The sequence below is a fragment of the Neofelis nebulosa genome, chromosome 17, assembly GCF_028018385.1.
Source record: "Neofelis nebulosa isolate mNeoNeb1 chromosome 17, mNeoNeb1.pri, whole genome shotgun sequence".
NCBI classification, from domain to species: Eukaryota; Metazoa; Chordata; class Mammalia; order Carnivora; family Felidae; genus Neofelis; species Neofelis nebulosa.
The window spans coordinates 13,552,497-13,573,365 of NC_080798.1; the positions used below are offsets into that span (position 1 = coordinate 13,552,497).

The window sequence follows — 20,869 nt, forward strand, 5'->3', positions numbered from 1 at the left end:
TGTCTTCTGGGAAATGAAGTTCAAGGCGGCCTCCCCGTTTGACTGAGCGGGAGGGATCTACGAGGAACCCGAAGCATGCTGGGGAATAGTCCAGTCAGGATCCTGACCCTTTGTGAGATGAGACTGCAGAGGCTTGCTGGGAAGTGGAGTCCAGCCGGTACTTTTGGGAAAGCGAGAGCCGAAGGTGAAAGACATCAATCCCCCCGGGAGACTGTAGAGTGTTCAACGCCTCCTTCCCCTCCCCAAGGTCCCAAGAAAGTGACCAAGTCTATCAGGGGCTGCGGGAAAATGGGAGCCCAAACATTCCAAATTCCAAGTTTCCACTAATCAGGGAGGCAAATCCCCCGCAAACGACTTGGGAAACAAAGTTCCTAGTGGTCTCTCAGAACAATAGCCTTCAGATACAATCTAGCTTTTTCTACCAACGTGGGTTGCACAGAGGCTGAGAGGAGAATTAAAAGAGGTGAAAAAAGAACTTCTGATTCGAACCCTCTTTCAGCCTTTTGCGTTCTCCCGCTTCCCAAGTTTACAGGATCCAGGAGGGCCCAAATCAAAGAATCAAGGAAGCCGACTGTTAGGAGTAGCCTCAAGTTTTGTGCACGGACTATGTCGCCCTATTTATCGACTAATAAATACCCGGGAGGACTCTATCCCCAAAGGACGCTGGGAAACGGAGTTCGTGTGAGGGTGTGTGTGTGTGTGTGTGTGTGTGTGTGTGTGTGTGTGTCCCGGAAATACTTGGAACTAGAATGAAATCATCTTCAGCCCTCCTGCCTCGTAGAATAATGGGAAATGGAGTCTGTAGACCTTCACTTTAATCTGAGCCAGTGTTCATACTAACTGTCCTGCCCTTTCTAAAGCCTGAAGAAACTTTCATCCACTCGATCTAACTGCAGTTCTCAGCGGACACAGAGCAGACAGACAGTATCGCTCAGGCCTTCTCGGACTACATTAACCAGAAGGCAAAGCGCGGACAGACTTCCGCTCCCTTTTCAATGAATGCAACTGCATTACGAACAGTTCAGAGTCTGGGAGTCGTAGTTTTTCAGCCAAATGGTGGTTGCTGCCCTCTGACGGCAGCTCGAAAAATGAAAAGCAAAAATCTGAATCAAGCAAGCCCCAAGCCTGGGAAATCCTACACTGACTGGACCAACAAGGCCCAAAAGGACAGCGGAGCGGGGCGGGATGGCGGCGGTTACTTAACGGCCAGAATTCATGGGACATGCGCAGTGGACGGCGCGTGGGCAACCGACAGGAGGGGATTGGGGTCGGTGGGAGTCTGAGGGCGACCGTCTGAGGGAATTTTAACAAGATGTTTACAGGGGTGAGAACGTTTGTTGAGGGGTGCTAGGGCAGATTGTCTGTGTCTGTGAGGGGCCTGTGGTGTCCGGAGGTGTCCAGGGGAGGCTGTGAAGTGAAGGGGTCTTACTGGGGACCAGTGGAGAAGTCATAGGGGACTTGAGGTGTCTTTAAAAGGTCTGTGGGATGCCAAGAAACTACTCCAGACTGAGGGACCCGAAGGGGTGAGCAATGTTTAAGAAGCACCAGGAAGGAGAATCGGGCGCCTGGGGCGGGAGGGGGGGGGGGGCGGGGCGGGGGTCTGGGTCTGGGGATTATAGGCTTGAAGAGAGTCTCTGAAGGATGAATTAATTGATGAAAAATTGTGAGATCGACAAAGGGCTTTCTACTGGGATGTGGAAGACATCGAGGGTGTGGTCTTGCAGAAATTGAATAGATTTCTAGATTTGGGTGGGTCATTAAAGACTGGCGGAGCTGCTGGAGTTTACAAAACTAAATTCCACCTGTGACACCCCACTAGGTCAGAACTGGGGGCAACAAGTCTGACCTAGAGAGCAGTTCTAAAGCCGAGCACTTCTTAATCCATATTGGACCTGGTTAGAGGTGTTCTGAAGGCACTGAAATCGAACTGAGACACTCGTCTGGGTCCTTCCCCCCCTCCCCGCAGTGATAACACCCCCCTTTCTCCATCACACCACCACCACCAGCAACTCAGTTGCATCTATGTTGCCAGGAGACATGCCTCATCCCAACTTCCAGAAATAGCCCAGTGGCCCCCACCCCAGGGAGTGACTTACATCACCCAGGAGAGGGAGCAGTTGCCCGCAGGCTGCCAAGGGAGCCTGGGTTTCCTGCCAGTACCCCAGCCCTGGATCTTCTCTTCACTGCCAATCGACATCATCTGGGACCACCCACCCCGGGCTGGCAGGAAATGAGGGTGAAGCCTGAGTAGATAAGAGTTGCCAGTTCCTTCCCCCTCAGAGTTGCACAGGGTGGGGTTTCTCCATGAAGCCAGTCCAACAGGCCTGAGCCCTCAATTCCCACCTCATTTCTTAGCTGTGTAGCCTTGGGGAAACTCCTTCCTCTCTCTGGGCCTCAGGCACCTCACCTGCACTGTAGGGGTTGGGCAGTCTCTAAGGACCCTTTCAGCTTGGATTCCTTCTCCTGGCTCTTTCATCCCTGAATCAAGCTCTCCAGCCTGAACTTCTAGCTTTAGGAGCTCACCTTTCAGATCCTATGATTGAAACCTTTGTCTAGATCCAACTGTCCTGGCCTGAGGAAAAGGAGTTGTTGAAAGCACACAGGCTTCAGAAACAGACCTCATTTAAAGTCCTGGCTGGGGTTAGGGCCTTGGGCAAGTCATTTAACTGAACTGCTTGCCCCCACATTGCTGGGTGTTAGAAATAAAGCACTGCAGCTAACTAGGTATTAGGTACCTGGTACATAGCACGTCGTCGATCAGTAACAACCAGGATTAAGCCTGTCCCTTAACTCGCTGGCAGGGGATGTTCCCTTGCTTTGACAGAGACCGCTGACGTACCTTGCAAGGTCTGCATTTCGAGAGTTGTTGCAGGCCTGTTGCCAAAGTCCCCTTCCAGGCCGTGGGGACACCGACCGGGGAACACACAGAACCAGAAAGGAAAGGCATTTCAGGTGATCAGAAAAGCAAGGACGACAGGGTGGTGGAATCTAAAGCGCTTCCAAGGATAAGCGGATCCCCACAGAATAGGGGAGCTGTCAGAGGGCAAGGGTATGCCTGAGACGTTTATCATCAAGTCCTGGGGGTTATGTGCCCCTGAGGTCAGATCATTTTCCAGGCCTCGATTTGACCCATTCGGATAGGGTTAGACCTTCTGGCCATAGATACGTTGGAGAGCCAATCTAGGTTCCTGTCTTTCAGAATCAAACAAAGGCTGTGTGTGACCTTTTAGTTGTTGTACCCAACACCCAGGACAGATCACCACATCCAAAGGTCCAAAGTTTTATTGTTTTGAATACATTCTCCAGCAGCCCCCCAACTTCCCTTCCCCCCCCACCCACCCACTGTCCCCAATACAGAATAAGGCTTGACCACAGACCCCCACCCCAGGGGCCCCAGCTAGGAGGCAGAGGGGGCTTCCAGTTTGGTTTCAGGGCACCCCCTTCCCACCCCCCCCCCACCCGCCTGCCTATGGGCTAGTCCTAGGAGCAGCTGGGGGTGAAGGGGTTGGACCAGTGCTGGAATGAGGGGGGAGGAGTGGGAGAGGGATAGCAGGCACTTGTAGAGATTTGTGGCCTATGGGCGGCACCCCTCCCCCTCCTCTGCCCCCCACCCCCCCAACATGGAATTTTTGGTTCATCATATAATGTCCCTCCCTCCCCTGCTGCAACCCTGTGGGGTATGAGAAACCCAGGCACTCAGGGCCCCTGGAGGGGCAGGGAAGGCAGGATCAGGACTGAGGATGGACGAGAGTGGAGAGGGACAGGGACAGGAGGCAGAGAACAGGGAGGGAGACAAGGCTTTTACTTCCTAAGCGATTGTAATAAAAAACGTTCCTGGGCATTGAGGCTGGAGCCTCAATTCAAATATAAATTCCCCAGAATGGAGGTGGCCCCCTCAACTCCCCCCACCCTACCCCCCCCCCCACCACCACTTTGCCTGGAGCTTAGAAACCCACAGATAGGGGAAAGCCCCCAGCCCTGGACACCCACCCACCCTCACCATTAAAAAAAAGAAATTAAAAGTTTTATACAAAACATGGGGCAGGAAAGGGGAGGAGGCCGGGAAGACACCAGAGAGCTGTCCTTACCTCCAGGGCTTGGGGGGGGGGGGGGTTAAGGCAGCAAAAGAAGCATGGGAGGTGGGGGGAACAGGGCCCCCTGCCCACAGCCCTCAGGAATCTCGATGCTCCAGAGAGAGCTGGGCTGTAGCGTGCTGGAGGTCAGAGCTCACTCGCCTTGGGGTGAGGGGCCCCCCGGCCTCCCCAGGCCCCTCCCCCCGCACCTTCTTGTCCTCACCCTCATCCTCCAAGCCCCCAGTGGGGCCCCCACCCCCCTCCAGGCGACAGTCTTCACTCCAGCGCCGCTTAAAGCGCAGCTTGAGGGGCATGCACTGGGCTGCCCCAGGTGTCTCGCCAGGCTCGGGCTTGGGGGGCGCAGGTGGGGCACGAGGGGTCTTGAACACCTCCCCATCTTCCTCATCCTCATCGCTGATGTCAGTCACCTCCACTTCCTCAGACTCGCCTTCCGAGATGGGCTCCACCTTGATCTGTGGTGGTGGTGGCGGTGGGGCCAGCGCCCCCGCCCCCTCCGCCAGCCCGCCTGAGCCGCCGCCAATGCCAATGCCACCACTCTTGTCAGCACCCGCTGGAGCCTTCTCCCCAGCTGCCCGCTGCCGGCGTCCCAGCGGGGGTGGCTGGAGCTTAAACTTGAATGGGGAAGAGGAGGAGGAAGAGGAGGACGAGGCTGAGGAGGGGACCGGTGGGGTCTCCGGTGCCATGGGCGGCAGCGGGCACTTGTCAGGGCGCTGGGGCTGGGGCACCACCAGCCCAGGGTAGTGCAGGAAGGCGCGGGGACTGAGGTGGTAGTTGTAGACGCTTTGGGTGTGGGCCTGCAGGTACCGTTTCATGTCCTCAGGGCTAAAGGAGAAATGGGAGCCTCCTCCTGAGCCACTGGGGCCCCCACCACCACTGGGGTACATAGGGCTCAGCGTGGGTGAGGGAGTGTAGGCCAGGTGAGTGGGCGTCATGGGCAGAGCTGGTGAGAGCTGAGGCGGCAGTAGGGAGCCAGGCCCGGCCAGAGGCGACACAGGGAAGGGGCTCAGGGGCTCAGGGCCACCCCGGGGCCGGGGGTAGACTCGGAAGACGCCAGGGTCATGGGGCAGGCGTGCCAGTGGGGGCCCGCGGAAGGCACCCAGCTCTGGAGGGCCTGGCGGTCGGGCCCGGGGGTCCTCTCCCAGTGGCTCTTCCAGCTCTGACGTGCCATCGCTACAGTCACTGACTGAGCCTCGACCCAGGCGTCGGGCCACCACAGCCGAGAAGAGGGAAGAAGAGGATGAAGAGCAGGCCGGTGGTGAGCGGGGGTCCTCGGTGGGGGACAGCACCTCGGAGGGCGTTGAGGGAGGGAAGCGGAAGTGGCTGCCACCCGATGGCACTGGTGGGGCGCTCTGGGGCACCGCACCCCCTGGCAGAAGAGGGGAGATGTGGTGTCAAGGCCCTTGGCCCAGCCTGGACATACACACAGACCCTCTGCTTCTTCTGAACCCATGCCCACCAGCCCCATTACTCACCAGCCAGCCCCACATCGATGAAAGGGTAATTAACCAGCACCAGTTTGTTGAAGTTGAACTTGTAGGTGAACCGTTTCCCCTTGGTCTTGTGCAGGATGCGTTTATTGTAATAATAGCTGTGGATGTAGAAACCCATCGAATGATCAGTCAACGGGACCAGAGTCTAGACCCCATTCCTTGACATGCGTTACATGCTGCTCACAAAGGGGGACCAAGAAACCTGGGCCACACAAGAGAAATCAAGTACCCGGAAGGAATGAAAACTAGCTCTTCCCTCAGGCTTGGGGCCAAACTAGACGCCACACCCAGGACTGTATTCTCTCCGCAGGACACCTCTACACGACAGATGGGCTCAGAGAAGGATTAAGACTTGCCCAAGGTCACACAGCTATGATTTGGCAAAGGATCAAACCCAAAGTCTATTCCCATGGGTTACGGGTTCCCCAACTAGCGGGGGCTATCCATGTCTGCTCAGGGGTCTCTGCCCTCCTCACCGCAGGGCCCGGCTCAGCTTGTCATAATTCATCTGGGGCTTGCACTTGCGGACGCCCCAGAGCCGAGCCACCTCATCAGGGTCCTTGATGACGAATTCCCCGTAGTCCCCCTGCCAGGCGATGACACCCTGGTATTCCTCCTTCCGCAGCAGCTCCAGGATAAAGTGCCACAGCTGGATCTGCCTCGAGCCAGGGGACGACTCTGGCTTGTAGGCCCAATCTGGGAAGGCAAACCCTGAGGACAGGAGGCAGGGGAGTGGCCCCGGGTCAGGACACAGAGTCCAGGGCTCCAGGTCCCCTCCCGGGGTCCACCCTCCTACCCCACCCTCAACATGGGGAAATCCGTCTCCCCTCCGCCAAGTCAGGACCTGGGTTAGAGGGAGACAGTGTGTGTCTGTGTGTAAGGGGGCTAGACGGGAGCCGGGGGGAAGGGAAGCTGGAGCCTGCTCCAGCGACACCGGGAGAAACAGGAAACCGTCGGCGGCGGGTCCCGGGGCCAGTGCCAGGGGGCCAGGCACCAAGCCAGGCCGGCGGGCAGGGCTGCCAGTGGGGGAGGGGCAGGAAGGGGCACACGTGGCCAGCGGGTTGGGGCGAGCCCCCCCTCAACCCCCACACTCCCATTCAGGGCCAGTTATACCCCTCCCCCAACCCACCCCACAGTTCCAGTCCCCTCCTGGGAACATAACACTGTCTCCCTCCCAAAACCTATCAGAGCCCTACTCCCACCCCAGGACCTGATGATTTTTTTTTTTTTTTTTTTTTTTTTCTTAAAAGGACCAGGAGGAGTGGGGTGGGGTGGCTGGTTGACGATGAGGTCAGCGCTTGCACACACAGAGGCTTCTGTCTTCCCTGGAGAGTGAAACCCAGACTGTCTGCCCCCCCCCCCCCAACAACGAGCCCTAGACCCTCTGTGCTGCACTGCCCTCCCCAGACCCAGGCACATGGACCCAACCTGGCTGGAAGGCCCCAGCCCAGGCCTGCAGATTGAACAAGCAATGCTACAGCCCGTTCCCCCTTCCGCCTTCTCATCCTCAGCTTCTTCCCTGCCCACCTGCCTACTCGCCCCCAGCATTAACCTTGGGTAGAGGTTGGTGGTGGGCTGGCTGGTCCCTGGAGGGGGTGGGCAGCCTGGGGGGGGGTCGATGGGGGGGGCTGCGGTTGTTGTCATTTCCCAAACCCCCGGGTAATCAGGGGCCATCAATAATTCAGCACTAGGCAGCCGGTAATGGAGGGGTGGGAGGAGGGAAGGGGAAGAAGAGAAGGAGGGGGAGGCAGGGCAGGGGCCCTGGTGCCACCAGAGGGAGAAGGCCAAGGTGGACAACTAAAATGGGCGGGGTCCCAAGTCACAGTCAGGCTGCACTGGTCAGCCTCTGGCCCCTGGCCCCGGCTCAAGCCTCAGCTCAAGCAGGTACAAACCAGGCCCAGGGCAATGCTGAGCCTCCCTCAAAGACACCACTGCAGTCTGGAATCCAACAGGGGATACTTCCCCTTGGGGACACAGAGGTTCAGCAGTTCCTACTCCCACAGGGACCACCTCTTCTAAATCCAGAGCTGAGTCTATCCCCCACAGCGACCCAGCTTCCTGAGCCCTGGCCTTGGGTAGAATGGGATGGCCAGCATTCCCCTCATAGTCCCTGCCCCATTCAGAAATCCCAGCCTCAAACAAGCCCCTCAGGGCTCCAAGGATACGACCTCCAGCTGGTCACAGACCCAGAGTCCTATACCAACAACAGCCCCTGCTCCATTCAGAAGTGACAGCCCCTGACAATGCCTTCCTTAGATCACAGCATCCATATAGCCCCATTCTCCTCTCTTTAGGAATCCAGGTGTTCATCCCATTATCCTCACCCTGCTGGAGAATGCAGGTCCCAGGGTCTTCTTCAGGGGCCAGAGGCCCTTGAGAACCCAAGTGACCAAATCACTAGCTCCATGGACCCTCTACCTCCTCCAAAATGCTCCTACCCCCCACTCAGAGCACCAAGCTCCGTGCTTCTCCTACCTAAGCTCCAATCTGGTTCTCAGACCCAAAAGGGGGGGTGGGGGGCAAAGCCCCTGAGACACTAGTCTGGGGTTGGGGGTGTACTGACTTTCACCCTCCCCCCAAATTAAAGCCACCCTTTCCAGCCCACCCGCCCCAGCCTCCTTGTCCCGGTAACCAGGCAACGTGTGTGCAGCGACAGTCCTGGGAGCGGGGGAGCAGGAGGCTAAAAATAAACTTTGCAGAAGAGGAGTGAGAGAGACTACATGCAACACAAAGGGAACTCGGAAGGGAGGTGGGGGGCTCTGGAAAGGCCTCAAGCTGCATTCCGGGGGCTGTCCCAGGCTGCCTTGTTAACCCCCCCTTCCCTGACCAAGCTCCCTCTGGGGCTAGGACCCTGGATCCCAACCCAGGCAGGGACTTCCCCACTCCCAGGACCACCCCTACCAGGCTTTCCTCTTCGGACATGGCATACATGAGGGCCTGTTCCTAGCTTTGGGGGGAGAAGAAGAGCGGGGGTGACGTCAGGGTGTCTCAATGGGGCTCTGTTCCCCAGGCCTTGGAGCCAGGAGCCAGGCACGGGCAAGGGGAGCATGTGTGAGTGTGTGTTGTGTATGGGTCCACGTGCTTAAACAGGGAACCACCGGGCCTGCACCAAGAAAGCTTGGGGGAGAGGACCTCTGGAGCATGGGGGACAGTGATAGAAGCAGCAAGCAGCTGACACTGAGAGAGGGGCTCAAGACACTTTGAGACAGGGTGGAGAGGTAGCAGCAGACAGACAGGAAGGGCTGGGATGGCAGGGACCCAGAAGGCACACCTGGGTCCCACAGAGGTGGGGTAGGGATTCTCCTAGACAGACTAGAAACCTGGGGGGGTGGGGGGCATAACTCCTGGGCACCCCCCAAATTCACATGACTGGCCAAACTTTTTTTTAAAGAGACTATGGGGGTCGGAAGGGAGTGGTGGTGGTAGAGGAAGAACACGCCGACCTCCTGGGGGGCCCTGCCACCTCCCCCACACTCCAGGCAGCCCTCGGTGGCGCCAGAGCCGGGAAGAAAACAGGAAGTGGGAAACAGCCGCGGCAGAGAGGAGAGAGGGGCCGGGATGGAGGATCGGATGGAGGGGCGTGCAGACGGACAGACGCACCGATGGACCGATCGGGAGGCCATTCCAGGCCCCCGCCCCTTCCCCCAGGCGGAGAACCCACACGCGGCTCGGCCCCAAGACAGGGTTAGGGGAGCGGCCCAGCCGGTCCCACCAGGCAAAGGCCCGTAGCAGGGAGGGAAGACGAGGCGGGGTTGTCTGGGCGCCTAGGCCCCCTCCTCGGGCGAGAAGAGGCTCTTGCTGCCCCCAAGGCCCAGCAGCCCTGGAGCCTGTGGGAGCCAGAGAGTATGTGGGACGCACGTGACTGACCCTACAGCACTCCGCACCCCTGCCCCACCCCCCTGCCCCCCTCCTCGGCCCCAATCCCCAGGCGCCGGAGCCCGGCTCGGAGCCCTTTAAGAGCCGCCCCCACCCGCCGAGCGGGGGGGCGGGGTGGGTGGGCCGGTCGGGGCACACACCCGCACACAGGAGCCCTAGCCGCGGCCGCCGCCGGGGGAAGGAAACAAGTTTGAACAGCGGCGCCCGGCCCCCTTCCCCCTCCCCCGTCCCCGCCCCGGGCCGGATTCCGACGGGGTAGACGGGCAGGGGGCGGCTGGGACCCCTCCCCCCAGCGCGCTCGGGCGCAAAGTCCAGCCCGCGCGAGCCCGGGGGCGGCGGGGGAGGGGAAGGGGGAAAGTCCGAGTGGGAGGGGGGTTAATCCCGCTGCCCCCCGCCCGCCGACGGGGGGGGAGGGGAACCTTGGCCCCTTAAGGAGGAGCAAGTTGGCGGGGAAGAGGGGGGCGGAGGGAAAAGACGGCCGGTTGAAAGAGAAGAGCTGGATGAGGGAGGGGGGGCGAAGGGGGAGCCTCCGCGTCCCCCCCACCTTCCCCACCCTCCTCCACCCCGGGGCCCCGGCAGCGCGGGAGGAGGGTACCCAGGTCTCCCCGGAGCCACCTTAACGCCGCGCGTTCTAAGGTCGGAAACAAAAAGTTCCTTTTTCGAACGTTCGGGCTGCGCTTTGGAACTTTGCGACTCGGCGCGGGCGGGGGAGCGAGGAGCCGGCGGAGACGGGCGGGGGAGGGGCGGCGCAGCCCGGACCCCGAGTCCTGGGCTCCCCAATCACGCCCTCCTTCTAGAAACCATCCCGTATCCCCTCTAAGCCGGTGCGGGGCACGCGCCGCGGTGAAGGTCATGGGCCGGACCGCGCAGCGCAGAACCGGGAATAGCGGGCCCCGTGGACAGCCCCCCCCACGCCCCGCACACGTCCCGGCCCCCAGAGTGCAACGTGACAGAGCGGCGGGGAGGGACCCCGCCACCCCCGTGATCCCGGGAGTGGGGGAGAACCCAGTTCTCGGAGTCCAGTAGGGAGAGGACCAGGACTCGCAGCGCCCACACCACTCCGCCCGGACCCAGAAATTGGGGGTCCCATGCAGCACCCCTCGCTCGCGCCACGAGAAGCAACAGGTCTCGAATGCTTGGGGTCCCCCCAGAACTGGGGATCACTCCGGCTGCCCCGGAACCCTTCAGCCCCCCCCAAAGTTTCTCTGCCTGGTTTCCCCGGGCAACAAGTCTCCCCCACACGTGCTGCCCCCGCCCCCACCTGTGTCCGCCGGGGTCTTCATGCTGGGGGGCCCGGGGCTAGGCGCCCCGACTCCGGGCCGCAGCTCCCGGCGCCCGCGCTGCCCCGTCCCGTCCCGCGCCCGTCGGGCCGCCCTCGGCGCTTCACCCGGCCTCGCCTCTCAGAGCCTCTCCCCTCCCCGCCGCCGCCTCCCGGGTTAATATCGCACTCCGGGGCCGGGACGCCCACGCCCCCCGGCCGGCGACGTCACCGCCGCGTCGCCATGGAGACACTGCGCCCGCCCCCTCCCCGCGCACTCACACACACACACACATACACACACGCACGCACACACACACACACACATACACACACACACTCGCCGGCGCGCAGCCACTGAGGACCGGCCGGCTCTGGGCTTAAAGGGGCCGCGCGACAGGGGAGGAAGGAAGGAGGGGGTGGGGGTGGGATAGGGTCCTGGGGGTCATGACCCTTTTCCGAGGCTCCTAGTCTGCAGATAACTTAAGTCCTCCGTGCTCGTGACCTGTCGCCCCTCCTCCTCTCCTGCCCACTGCGGATCCAGAGTTTCTTTTGGGAGCTTGTAAGTGGGGGGGGGGGGGGGGGGGCTCTGGAAGGGGTCAAAAACTTTTGAAAGGCATGGACCTTTCGAGAGGGGGCAGAATCTTCACTGCAGGGGGGCAGGTCAGGACCTTGGAGAATGATCAAGACCACATTTCTCACCCTGGCCTTACCCTGCCCCCCCCCCCCAACACAGCCCTGAGCCTGAATGGGGGCAGCTGTCCAGGGGTGGGGTGGAATGGGTGGGAATCATTTCCCAGCATCGGAAATGGGGAGGCGGCTGTGCCCTCCGCTCCTCCGGGATGGGGTCTTGGCCTTCCAGATAGCCCCAATCCCAGCTGGGGAGGAAGTGACCAAAGAGAATGCATTTGGGAGCATCCCACCCCCCCCCCCAACTCCATCCCCACGCTGCAGCTGTCCTGGGGACACAGCCGGCGCCGGAGGTACCCCCACCTCCACCACCAGGGCAGGGGGTTCCGGAGGTGGGCCGGGATGCGAGGGGGCGACCAAAGTCTGAACAAATGTGCTCCCAAGGGGCACTGGTGGGTCGCCAGGAGAGAGGAAGGTAGGGCTTAAGGATGAAGACCAGTGCGTAGGGCAGTGCTAAGTCTGTTCTCCGCAGCTGGGAGGGATGGATGGAGCCTGAGGCTTCAGGAAACAGGAAATAAGCGCTGATCTGACGGCTAGCGGGAGCCGGCAGCAGGGTAGAGGGCAAATAGAAGCAATATCCACAGACCGAGCCCGAAGACAGAGTTTCAGAGAAGACTCTTGAGGTACCAAAGGAGGGGAATATTGCAGGGTGGGGGTGAGGCTCAGAGAAACTGAAACAGAAAATGGGCAGGGAGAGAGAAGCCACAGGGTGGGAAGGCCAGGAGGGTGGGTGACTCTGGCTTCTTAGGGCTTCAACCCTTTGCTGGGTGCCTAGATGCATTAGAGCAGTCCCCTAACCAGTGCCTCAGAAGTCTCTAGCCTCTTCCTCCGTAGAGACCGGAGCCTCCCGGGGAAAAGCATCACCTCCCTGGGGAATTATGTAACCTTGCCTACGGACAGTGCTGCTCCCCCACGGATATTGTAACCCTCTGGGAGCAGTGTGGTCCAGCAATAATAATCACCATCATTGTTATTATAACAGCTCCCGAATTCCTAGCGCTCATGATGTGCCAGGCACTGGGCCAAGCATTGTCTGGGGCATCTTGTCATTTGATGCTCACAAAATCCCAAAGTGGGAAATTGCTATTGTTATCCCCACTTACAGATTAAGAAGGTGAGGCTCCGAGGGGGAAATCAGTCCGTCAAAGTCCTACAGCCAGGAAGTGTTGGAGTCAGGATTTAAACTTAGACCTATCCAATTTGAAACCACATCCTTCACCATCAGCTTTACTGACACCTTTACTGTCTACCTTCCCTCAGAAAAAGACAATGCAAAGTTTCAACAATAATAGGTCTGTAACAACTTTAGTGATCCCACACTCCCACCAACAAGACAAAGATGGGGGTTGCAACCCTAACTTTGCTACTTCTTGTCTGTGACATAGAGCAAGTGAATTTTCCTCTTTGAGCCCCAACTTCCCCATCTGTAAAATGGGGATATTATTAGACCCTACATGACCAGGTGGTTGTAAGAAACTGGGGATATGAAGTAAGTATGTAGTAAATACTGGTAATAAATTATTAGCAGAATGAGCTATATACCCTGTGGATAATGTAAGCACCCCTTACCCTACAGACTCCAACTAGATAATAAATACAGGGTACTGACAGTGTGAAATTGCCTTTTTTTTTTTTTTTTTTTTTAAGAGGGAGAGAGTGAGCTGAGCACATGTGCATGCAAGCCAAAGTTCAGCTCAGGTCATGATCTCACAGTTCATCCGTGAGATTGAGCCCTGCGTGGGGCTCTGTGCTGACAGCTCAGAACCTGGAGCCTCCTTTGGATTCTAAGACTCCCTCTCTCTCTGCCCCTCCCCTGCTTGAACTCTATCTCTCTCTGTCTCGCAAAAATAAATAAATAAATAAATAAAAGTTGAAGAGTCATACGCTCAACCGACTAAGCCACCCAGGCACAACTCTCCCCCCCTTTTTTAAAATAGGGAACAATTCACAAATTTGAGTGTCACCCTTGTGCAGGGCCCATGAGTCTAACCCTCTCTGTATCATCCCAGAAATTGCCTCTTAATGGCATAAGTCCCACCCTGACCCAGTTGCATAACTCAGTCCTGCTGTTCCTATGAAATACAATCATGGGTAGCGGGCAGGCATCATGGTAGAGACTGAGCTGTCAGAGAGAGTGGGAGTCCCTGGTGAAAATCCCCCCTGAGTAGTGTGACCTCTGGCGGTTTATGAAAACCTATCCACAGATCATGTAACCTCCAGGGGGTCAATGTGACTCTACCACAGAAGCGTGGACCCTCTTGGATAGTTCACTTGCCTTGTGAACACTGAGAGCCAATCAGGGAAGGTGAACCCCACCGTTACTGTATGAAACACTCGCATATCACAAACTTGGCAGAGAGACTATTCGTCACCACTGGTCATTCCTTAAAGGCATGCCATCCAGTGAAGGCATATGGAAGGCCATATCAATTCCAGTGAACAAGGGGACACTTCCTTCCACCCTCTCATTCCCTGTGGGAAAACTCCACCTGAAGGCCCCTGAAGCTAAGTGAAAAGTGCAACCTCTCATAGACCTAAGACATGCCTACAGCGAACAGTGTAATTCACAGGGAGAAAACAACTCCGTCCAGACAGTGGAAGACACCCTCACTCCCATGGACGTAGTTCTTCTTGTTCCAAGTTACTGTCTTGACAGTAGATGACATTTATGCTGTTGTTGTCAGGCTAAGGCATGGACAGAACCTATCTATCCCCACGCTTCTGGAAAGAAAACCGTATGGGCGATAATCATTGTCACAACCTACCCATCACCTATAACAAGCAACAAGGGGCCATTACTACTCTTTGAACATTGTAGTTCCCTTAGAAATAATATGAGCCACGATATATAGAGACTGTAGCCACCTAAACAGTGTGACTACTCCCAAACAAAAAATGTAATAACCCCATTAGCGTATCACCCTTCTTCAGCCCCCTACTTGAAATGCTGAAGGGTTCCGGGGCTCAGAGCTGGGTCCCCCTCTTCCCTCCTCCATCTGTTGCTGGTTCCCTTAGTGATCTCTATCAGCCCCATGGTTTCACATGCCATCTCTGTGTTGATCACACCCAAATCTTTTTCCTCCAGCATAGGACTCACCACTGGCTTCCCAATCTCACACATCAAACTGCCTCACCAGCGCTTCCATTTTGATTTCTCAAGTTTGCCAAGTCAAAATCGTTTCCCTGAGCTCCCCGAAACTGTCCCCACCCCAGTCTCCCCCATCTTGGGAACCTGAAACACCATTTTGCAAGTTGCCCTGGCTGAATTCCTTGGTGTCATCTTTGACCCCTTTCTGTCACCCATCACCCAGTCTGAAGGGAACTCCCATATATGCTCTACCTTCAACTGTTTCAAAATCAGCTACTCTTCGGGGCGCCTGGGTGGCTCAGTCAGTTAAGCGTCCGACTTCAACTTAGGTCACAATCTCGCGGTCTGTGAGTTCGAGCCCTATGTCGGGCTCTGGGCTGATGGCTCAGAGCCTGGAGTCTGCTTCGGATTCTGTGTCTCCCTCTCTCTCTCTGACCCTCCCCTGTTCATGCTCTGTCTCTCTCTGTCTCAAAAATAAATGTTAAAAAAAATTTTCAAAATCAGCTACTCTTCACCATCACCACCCCACTGATCTGGGGACTCCTCGCTGGCCTCCTGGCTGCCACTTGTGCCCCACCTACAGCTAGAGGGGTTCTAGTAAATCAGATGATATCCCTTTGCTGCCCCCAAATCCTCTGTTCACTGGGAATAAAAGCCAACTCCCTGAAGTGGCCAGCAAGGCTCTTCCTCCCTGCCCTCACCTCCCACCTTTCCCCTCCATTTCCTTGCCAGCCGCACTCCAGTCTCTGTGCTATTTCTTCAACAGGCCAGGCATATGCCTGCCTCAGGGATTTTGCCTGTGCTGTTCCATCTGCCTGGAAGGCTTTTCCTGCGGAAGTCTGCATAGCTCTGCCCTTCGTCCCCTTCAGGGTTTTACTCAGAAACCACCTTCCCAATAAGCCCTACCTGACCACTCTCTTTCTTTTCTTTTTCTTTTTTTCTTTTCTTTTTTCCCCTTTCCTTTCCTTTTTTCTTTTCTTTTCTCTTCTCTAAGTAGGCATCATGCCCAGCATAGAGCCCAACTCAGGGTTTGAACTCATGACCCCAAGACCTGAACTGAGATTGAGTCAGAAACTCGGGGTGCCTGCGTGGCTCAGGAGGTTAAGCGTCTGACTTGGGCTCAGGTCATGATCTTGCAATATATGAGTTTAAGCCTTGCGTCAGGCTCTGTGCAGACAGCTTAGAGCCTGGAACCTGCTTCAGATTCTGTGGCACTTTCTCTCTCTCTCTCTCTCTCTCTCTCAAATAAATAAACTAAAAAAAAAAAAAAGTCAGAAACTCAACTGACTGAGCCACCCACGTGCTCCTGACCATTCTGTTTTAAATTGAAGCCCCCTTCCTGGACCCCTATGTCCCTTCTATGCACTATTTTTCTCCATTGCACTTATCCTCATGTGGCATGTATTTCTGTAATGTATTTGCTCTTCCTCTGAATCCCCCCTCTATAATGTCAGCTCTACGAGGGTAGTGATTTTTGCCTGTGTTGTTACCTACTGTGTCCCCAGAGGCTGGCACAATGCCTGGCAATCTAGAATGAATGAATAAGTTCATCTCTGGATAGTGAATCCCCATGTACCCAATGTAATACCAATAAATGTAGCCCCATACACACAGAGAAACTCTCATGGACAGCTGATGCCAACTCAACCCCCTAAAGAGTGTCAACCCCATTGTGGACCCCGTATACAAGGAAAAACTCTGCAAAGGTGTGCTTGTCCTACTGAAGGTCAGCTCCACAAAGAAAGGGATTTGGTCTGTTTTCTTCACTGCTCTACACCAAGGGCCTACCCCAAGGTTGGTCATAGAACAGTCTGCTAATACGTATCTGCTAAAATGAACTGAGTCCACGTACACTGGTATAAGCCCACAATCAGAGTCCATCTTACAGACAGAACCAAGTCCATAACTGATATAAACTCCCATTTGCAGGGTGGCTCTCGCATGGATAGTGTAAACCCCAGATAGTGCATGCTCAAACACAGCGTGAACCCCAGCAGAGGTAGCACGACCCTCATAAACCTCATACAGACAGGGTAGCCCTCATAAATGACCCAAGTCCCATCCAACAGCACAGTCTTCATAAACTTTGTGAGCCTCGTATACAAAGGCAACCCACATAAACGGTGTAACCCCATATAGGTGGTGTAACTTTCATAAACAGCATGAGCCCCATATACGTGGTGAGACAGCAAATAAACAAGGTTGGGCCCCCCCTACAAATAGCGTGTTCCCTCATTAGCGTGCTCTACCCTAGAGGCAACATGGCCCGTTTAACATTGTGTGAATTCCTCCATCAACAGGGTCAGCTCCTACAACCTGTGTAAACCTGTATGCACAGTGGAGACAAGCACATAAATAGGGTCATTTCTGTAACCAGTGTGACTTTTCATGTGAACAGTGTAGTGCCGTCGTCACCTGGCCTCATGAGTGTAACCCAAGGACACTGGGCCCCCATGTGGACAGTGCCACCTCAGGGGAGCACTCTGTGAGCAGTGTACGGACTTAACAATGGTTCCAATACACCTCGGTGTCACTATGTCAGTTTTATTAAGTCATTGATAATGTAGCCCGAAACCCCATGTTCCATTTAAACTCCCCGGGCCTTTGTAACAACCATCATAAAATTCTATTATCCACCCTCCTCCTAAAAATCCTAGTTCTCCCATAAAAAGTTACACAACTGGGATGCCTGGGTGGCTCAGTCGATTAAGCATCCAAACTTTGGCTCAGGTCATAATCTCGCAGTTCGTTGGTTTGAGCCCCATGTTGGGCTCTGTATTGACAGCTCAGAGCCTGGAGCCTGTTTGGGTTTCTGTCTCTCTCTCTCTCTCTCTGCCCCTCCCAGGCTTGTGCTCTCTCTCTCTCCAAAATAAATAAACATTAAAAAAAGAAAGTTATGGAACTGGGGCGCCCAGGGGGCTCAGTTGGTTAAGCGACCGACTCTTGGTATGGCTCAGGTCATGATCTCGCAGTTAGTGAGTTTGAGCCCCACACCAGACTCTGAGCTGACAGCGTGGAGCCTGCTTGAGATTCTCTCTCTCTCCCTCTCTCTCTGTCCCTCCCTGCTCAGGCTCTCTCTCTCTCTCTTTCTAAATAAAAATAAATAAACTTTATTTAAAAAGTTACCTAACTTCCCTGCAGCACACACAGGTTTGAGGACAGGATGACTCCCCAGAGGGTAGTATAACTTGTCATGAACACTGAGGCCCCAAATAAAGACCCAGAAATGGTGAATTAATTCCTAAGTGGCAGGGATTTCCCGGGGCCCAGCACAGGATAGGGCACATAAAAACTGCCACTTCTAGGGGCACGTGTGGCTCAGTCGGTTAAGCATCTGGCTCTTGATTTCAGCTCAAGCCACGATCTCATTGATTGTAGGATCGAGCCCTGTGTGGAGCCTGCTTGGGATTCTCTGTCGGCCCCTCCCCCACTCCTCAAAAAGAAATAAATGAACATTAAAAGGGGCACCTGGGTGGCTCAGTTGTGTGCCGACTTTGGCTCAGGTCATGACCTTGCGGTTCGTAGGTTCAAGCCCCATGTTGGGCTCTGTGCTGACAGCTCAGAGGCTAGAGCCTGCTTCAGATTCTGTGTCTCCCTCTCTCTCTGCCCCTCCCCTGCTCACACACACACACACACACACACACACTCTCTCTCTCTCTCAAAATAAATACATAAACACACAAACATTAAAAAAAATCGCCACTCCTGTTTACTGAGCACTTACTATATACAAGACCCTGGACCTGGACTCGGCATCTCATTTCATCATCACGTCAACTTTATCAGGTAGGTACTCCGATGATCCCCATTTTTCAGATGAGAACAGTGAGACTCAGAGAGGTTCCAGGCCCACGCTAAACATTGTTACAGCTGGGACATCAAGTGCTAGACCACGGTGCCTCCTGATAGCTCCGCAAATGCTCCAGAGATAGGCCAAACCCTGGAATCCTTTCAAACACTTCCGCCACCACCACTACCAGCACCACGAGCAGCACACACGTACGAAGTATGCAGAAGGTGGCCAGTTAAGACTGAGGCAGCATAAACCCTTCAGGTAGTGATAACCCCCTGGATACCAACAATCACGACAATAGCTAAGATCTTTGCGGGTTTACTCTGCTGGAGCCACTTGTCCCAAATGCCTTGCACATCTAAATTCATTATAACCCTAGGCCAAGGGCTATCCGTTTGTTTGTTTGTTTGTTTGTTTGTTTTTAATTATCCCCATACAGATGCAGAAATGGAGGCACAGAGGGATTAAATGGCTTGCCCGAAGTCACACAGCCAGAGAAGAAGCCCAGCTGGGTTTGACCCCAGTAGCCTGGCTAAGCCTGTATTATCCCGCTTCCGGCAACATCACCCCCCACCTTGCAGGACAGTGTAATGTCAATGAACCGTATACTAAGTTAATTACATTTTATGTAATTCTCTCAGGGGCAGGGTACTATGCGCACCTTTCCTTGATGACAGGATGACAGGAAAAATAGGCCCTTGGACAGTGTGAATTCCCACAGACAGGTCTCCTTTGTGCATGGTGTAACTCCAACAAGCAGTGAGGATTCCTGTGTGAACACTGTAAACTGACCACAGCCAAGACGATCCTGAAGGGACAGGAGAGGCTCCCTTTCACTACATCAGAGGGCTCCCTGGGCAGGGTGAGTTCCTTCGCGGACAGTGCACACCTCCCTCCCCACTGACAGGCTAACTCTCCCCCACACCTGATGCCAACTGACTATGGAACGTGAAACACCATCCTGATCAACGGAAGTCTCTAACGCAATATAATCTCTGGGCAATGTGAACTCCCACCCAGCACGCACTTCCCCGTGGACACTATAATGTCTCACCTCCATGGCAAAATTAACAAGGACAGGGCACATCTCCATGTATGGGGGACCCTCTGCAGCTGCTGTGAACCCCTTCTGTAACAGCGTGAACCATTCTCCAAGGGTCTACCTAAGTAGGCAATGGGAACTCTCTGATGAGTATAAACTTCCCTCAGACCCAGCATCTACCCAATGCACACGGTCTAACCTGCCCTGTAAAAGCTCCCTCAAAGTCCACTCAGTTTTTCAGTGCAAACTCTTCTAGAATGTTATGAAAACAGTATAAAATAGCATGATAGTATGAAATGGTGTAAGTCATAATACACTAGTGTAATAGTGTAAGTGTAAATAATAGTGTAAGATTCCTTCCCATTGATTCTCTTTCCCTCTTTCTCTGCCCCTCCCCTGCACGCCTACTCTCTCCTTCTCTCAAAATAAATAAATGAACGTTAATAAAAATTGAGGGGCACCTGGGAGGCTCAGTTGGTTGCGCGTTCGACTTTGGCTCATGATCTCACAGGTCATGAGTTTGAGCCCAGCATCAGGGTCTGCACTGACAGCGCAGAGCCTACTTGGGATTCTCTCTTCTCTCTCTCTCTGCCCTTCCCCCACTCGTGAAGTTGTAGACAGTGAAATTTCCCCCACTCTCAAAGCAAATCTTCTGTGGACAGTGGATAATGTGAATCTCCTTCAATCTCAGTGAACCCCATTGGACAACTGAGATTGCTTCCCAGCCCCCGGGGTTAACTGGCCATATGTCACAGCACATTCTCGCACCGGTAGTGGGAATGTTGTACCGTGTGCACCTGAAATAGATTGGGTGCATTTGCTTCTCAAGCGATGTGAATCCTGTGTGGAGACCGGGAACCCATCACAGGCAGCAAAAGCCTCTCCTAAGGCCAGTGTCCACTGCTCCCCATTATCCTCTATTTAGGGCAAATCCAACGTAGAGAGTTTGGATGCCCTGCAGACAGCCCCCTACCTGGTGTAAGCCCCAGATCTGGGCTGCCGGAATCTACTACCGACAGGGCATATCCCTCTCCTCCCTACCCCGTGTGAACCACCCCCTAACCTGAGACCTTAAAAAAATCTCGGTCCCGCCAAGAGCGAACACCCACAACGTAGCTCTCTACAGAATGTAGTGTGAAGGGAATGTGGTGTGAAGCGCCACGAAGCGCTGCATTTTCCCATCTTGTACCCCCACGAGCCTGGGGGGAGGCTGTCAGAAAACTGCACCGCCCTAAACGCCAAAGTCTTCGAAGAGGGGACTTGTCTCCAGGGTCCTCCAAGCCCCAGGCCGCGCGCGTTCACTCCACTGCAGCGCGCGCCACCCCACACGCGCACGTTCTCTCCCCTCCCGGTGGCAACAGGGCTTTCCGCGGGGCCGCGCCGGACTTTCTGAGGCTGTTGATTGGTCACAGTCCCGGCCACCCTACAGCCAATCAAGCGGGGGAAAGGTGACATCACTCGTTCTCCTCCCCTCCCCCCCACCCCAAACTTCCCTACTCTCGGCTACCGACAGCAACAACCACGTGGGGGAGGGGTAA

The 20,869-nt window shown here is 55.5% G+C and overlaps 1 protein-coding gene and 1 pseudogene across 1 annotated transcript; both read right to left on the reverse strand.

Moving 5' to 3' along the window:
• Positions 1-3,264: 3,264 nt before the first annotated feature.
• On the reverse strand, positions 3,265-10,893 carry ERF (ETS2 repressor factor). The gene is made up of 4 exons (XM_058706876.1): positions 10,722-10,893; positions 6,061-6,295; positions 5,567-5,682; positions 3,265-5,460 (listed from the first exon to the last, which is right to left on the reverse strand). Exons 1-4 carry the CDS (start codon positions 10,741-10,743, stop codon positions 4,172-4,174), a joined length of 1,662 nt encoding a protein of 553 aa, XP_058562859.1. The 5' UTR covers positions 10,744-10,893; the 3' UTR covers positions 3,265-4,171.
• Positions 10,894-13,337: 2,444 nt separating this feature from the next.
• Positions 13,338-13,436, reverse strand: LOC131500563 (U6 spliceosomal RNA; annotated as a pseudogene).
• Between the last annotated feature and the right edge of the window lie 7,433 nt (positions 13,437-20,869).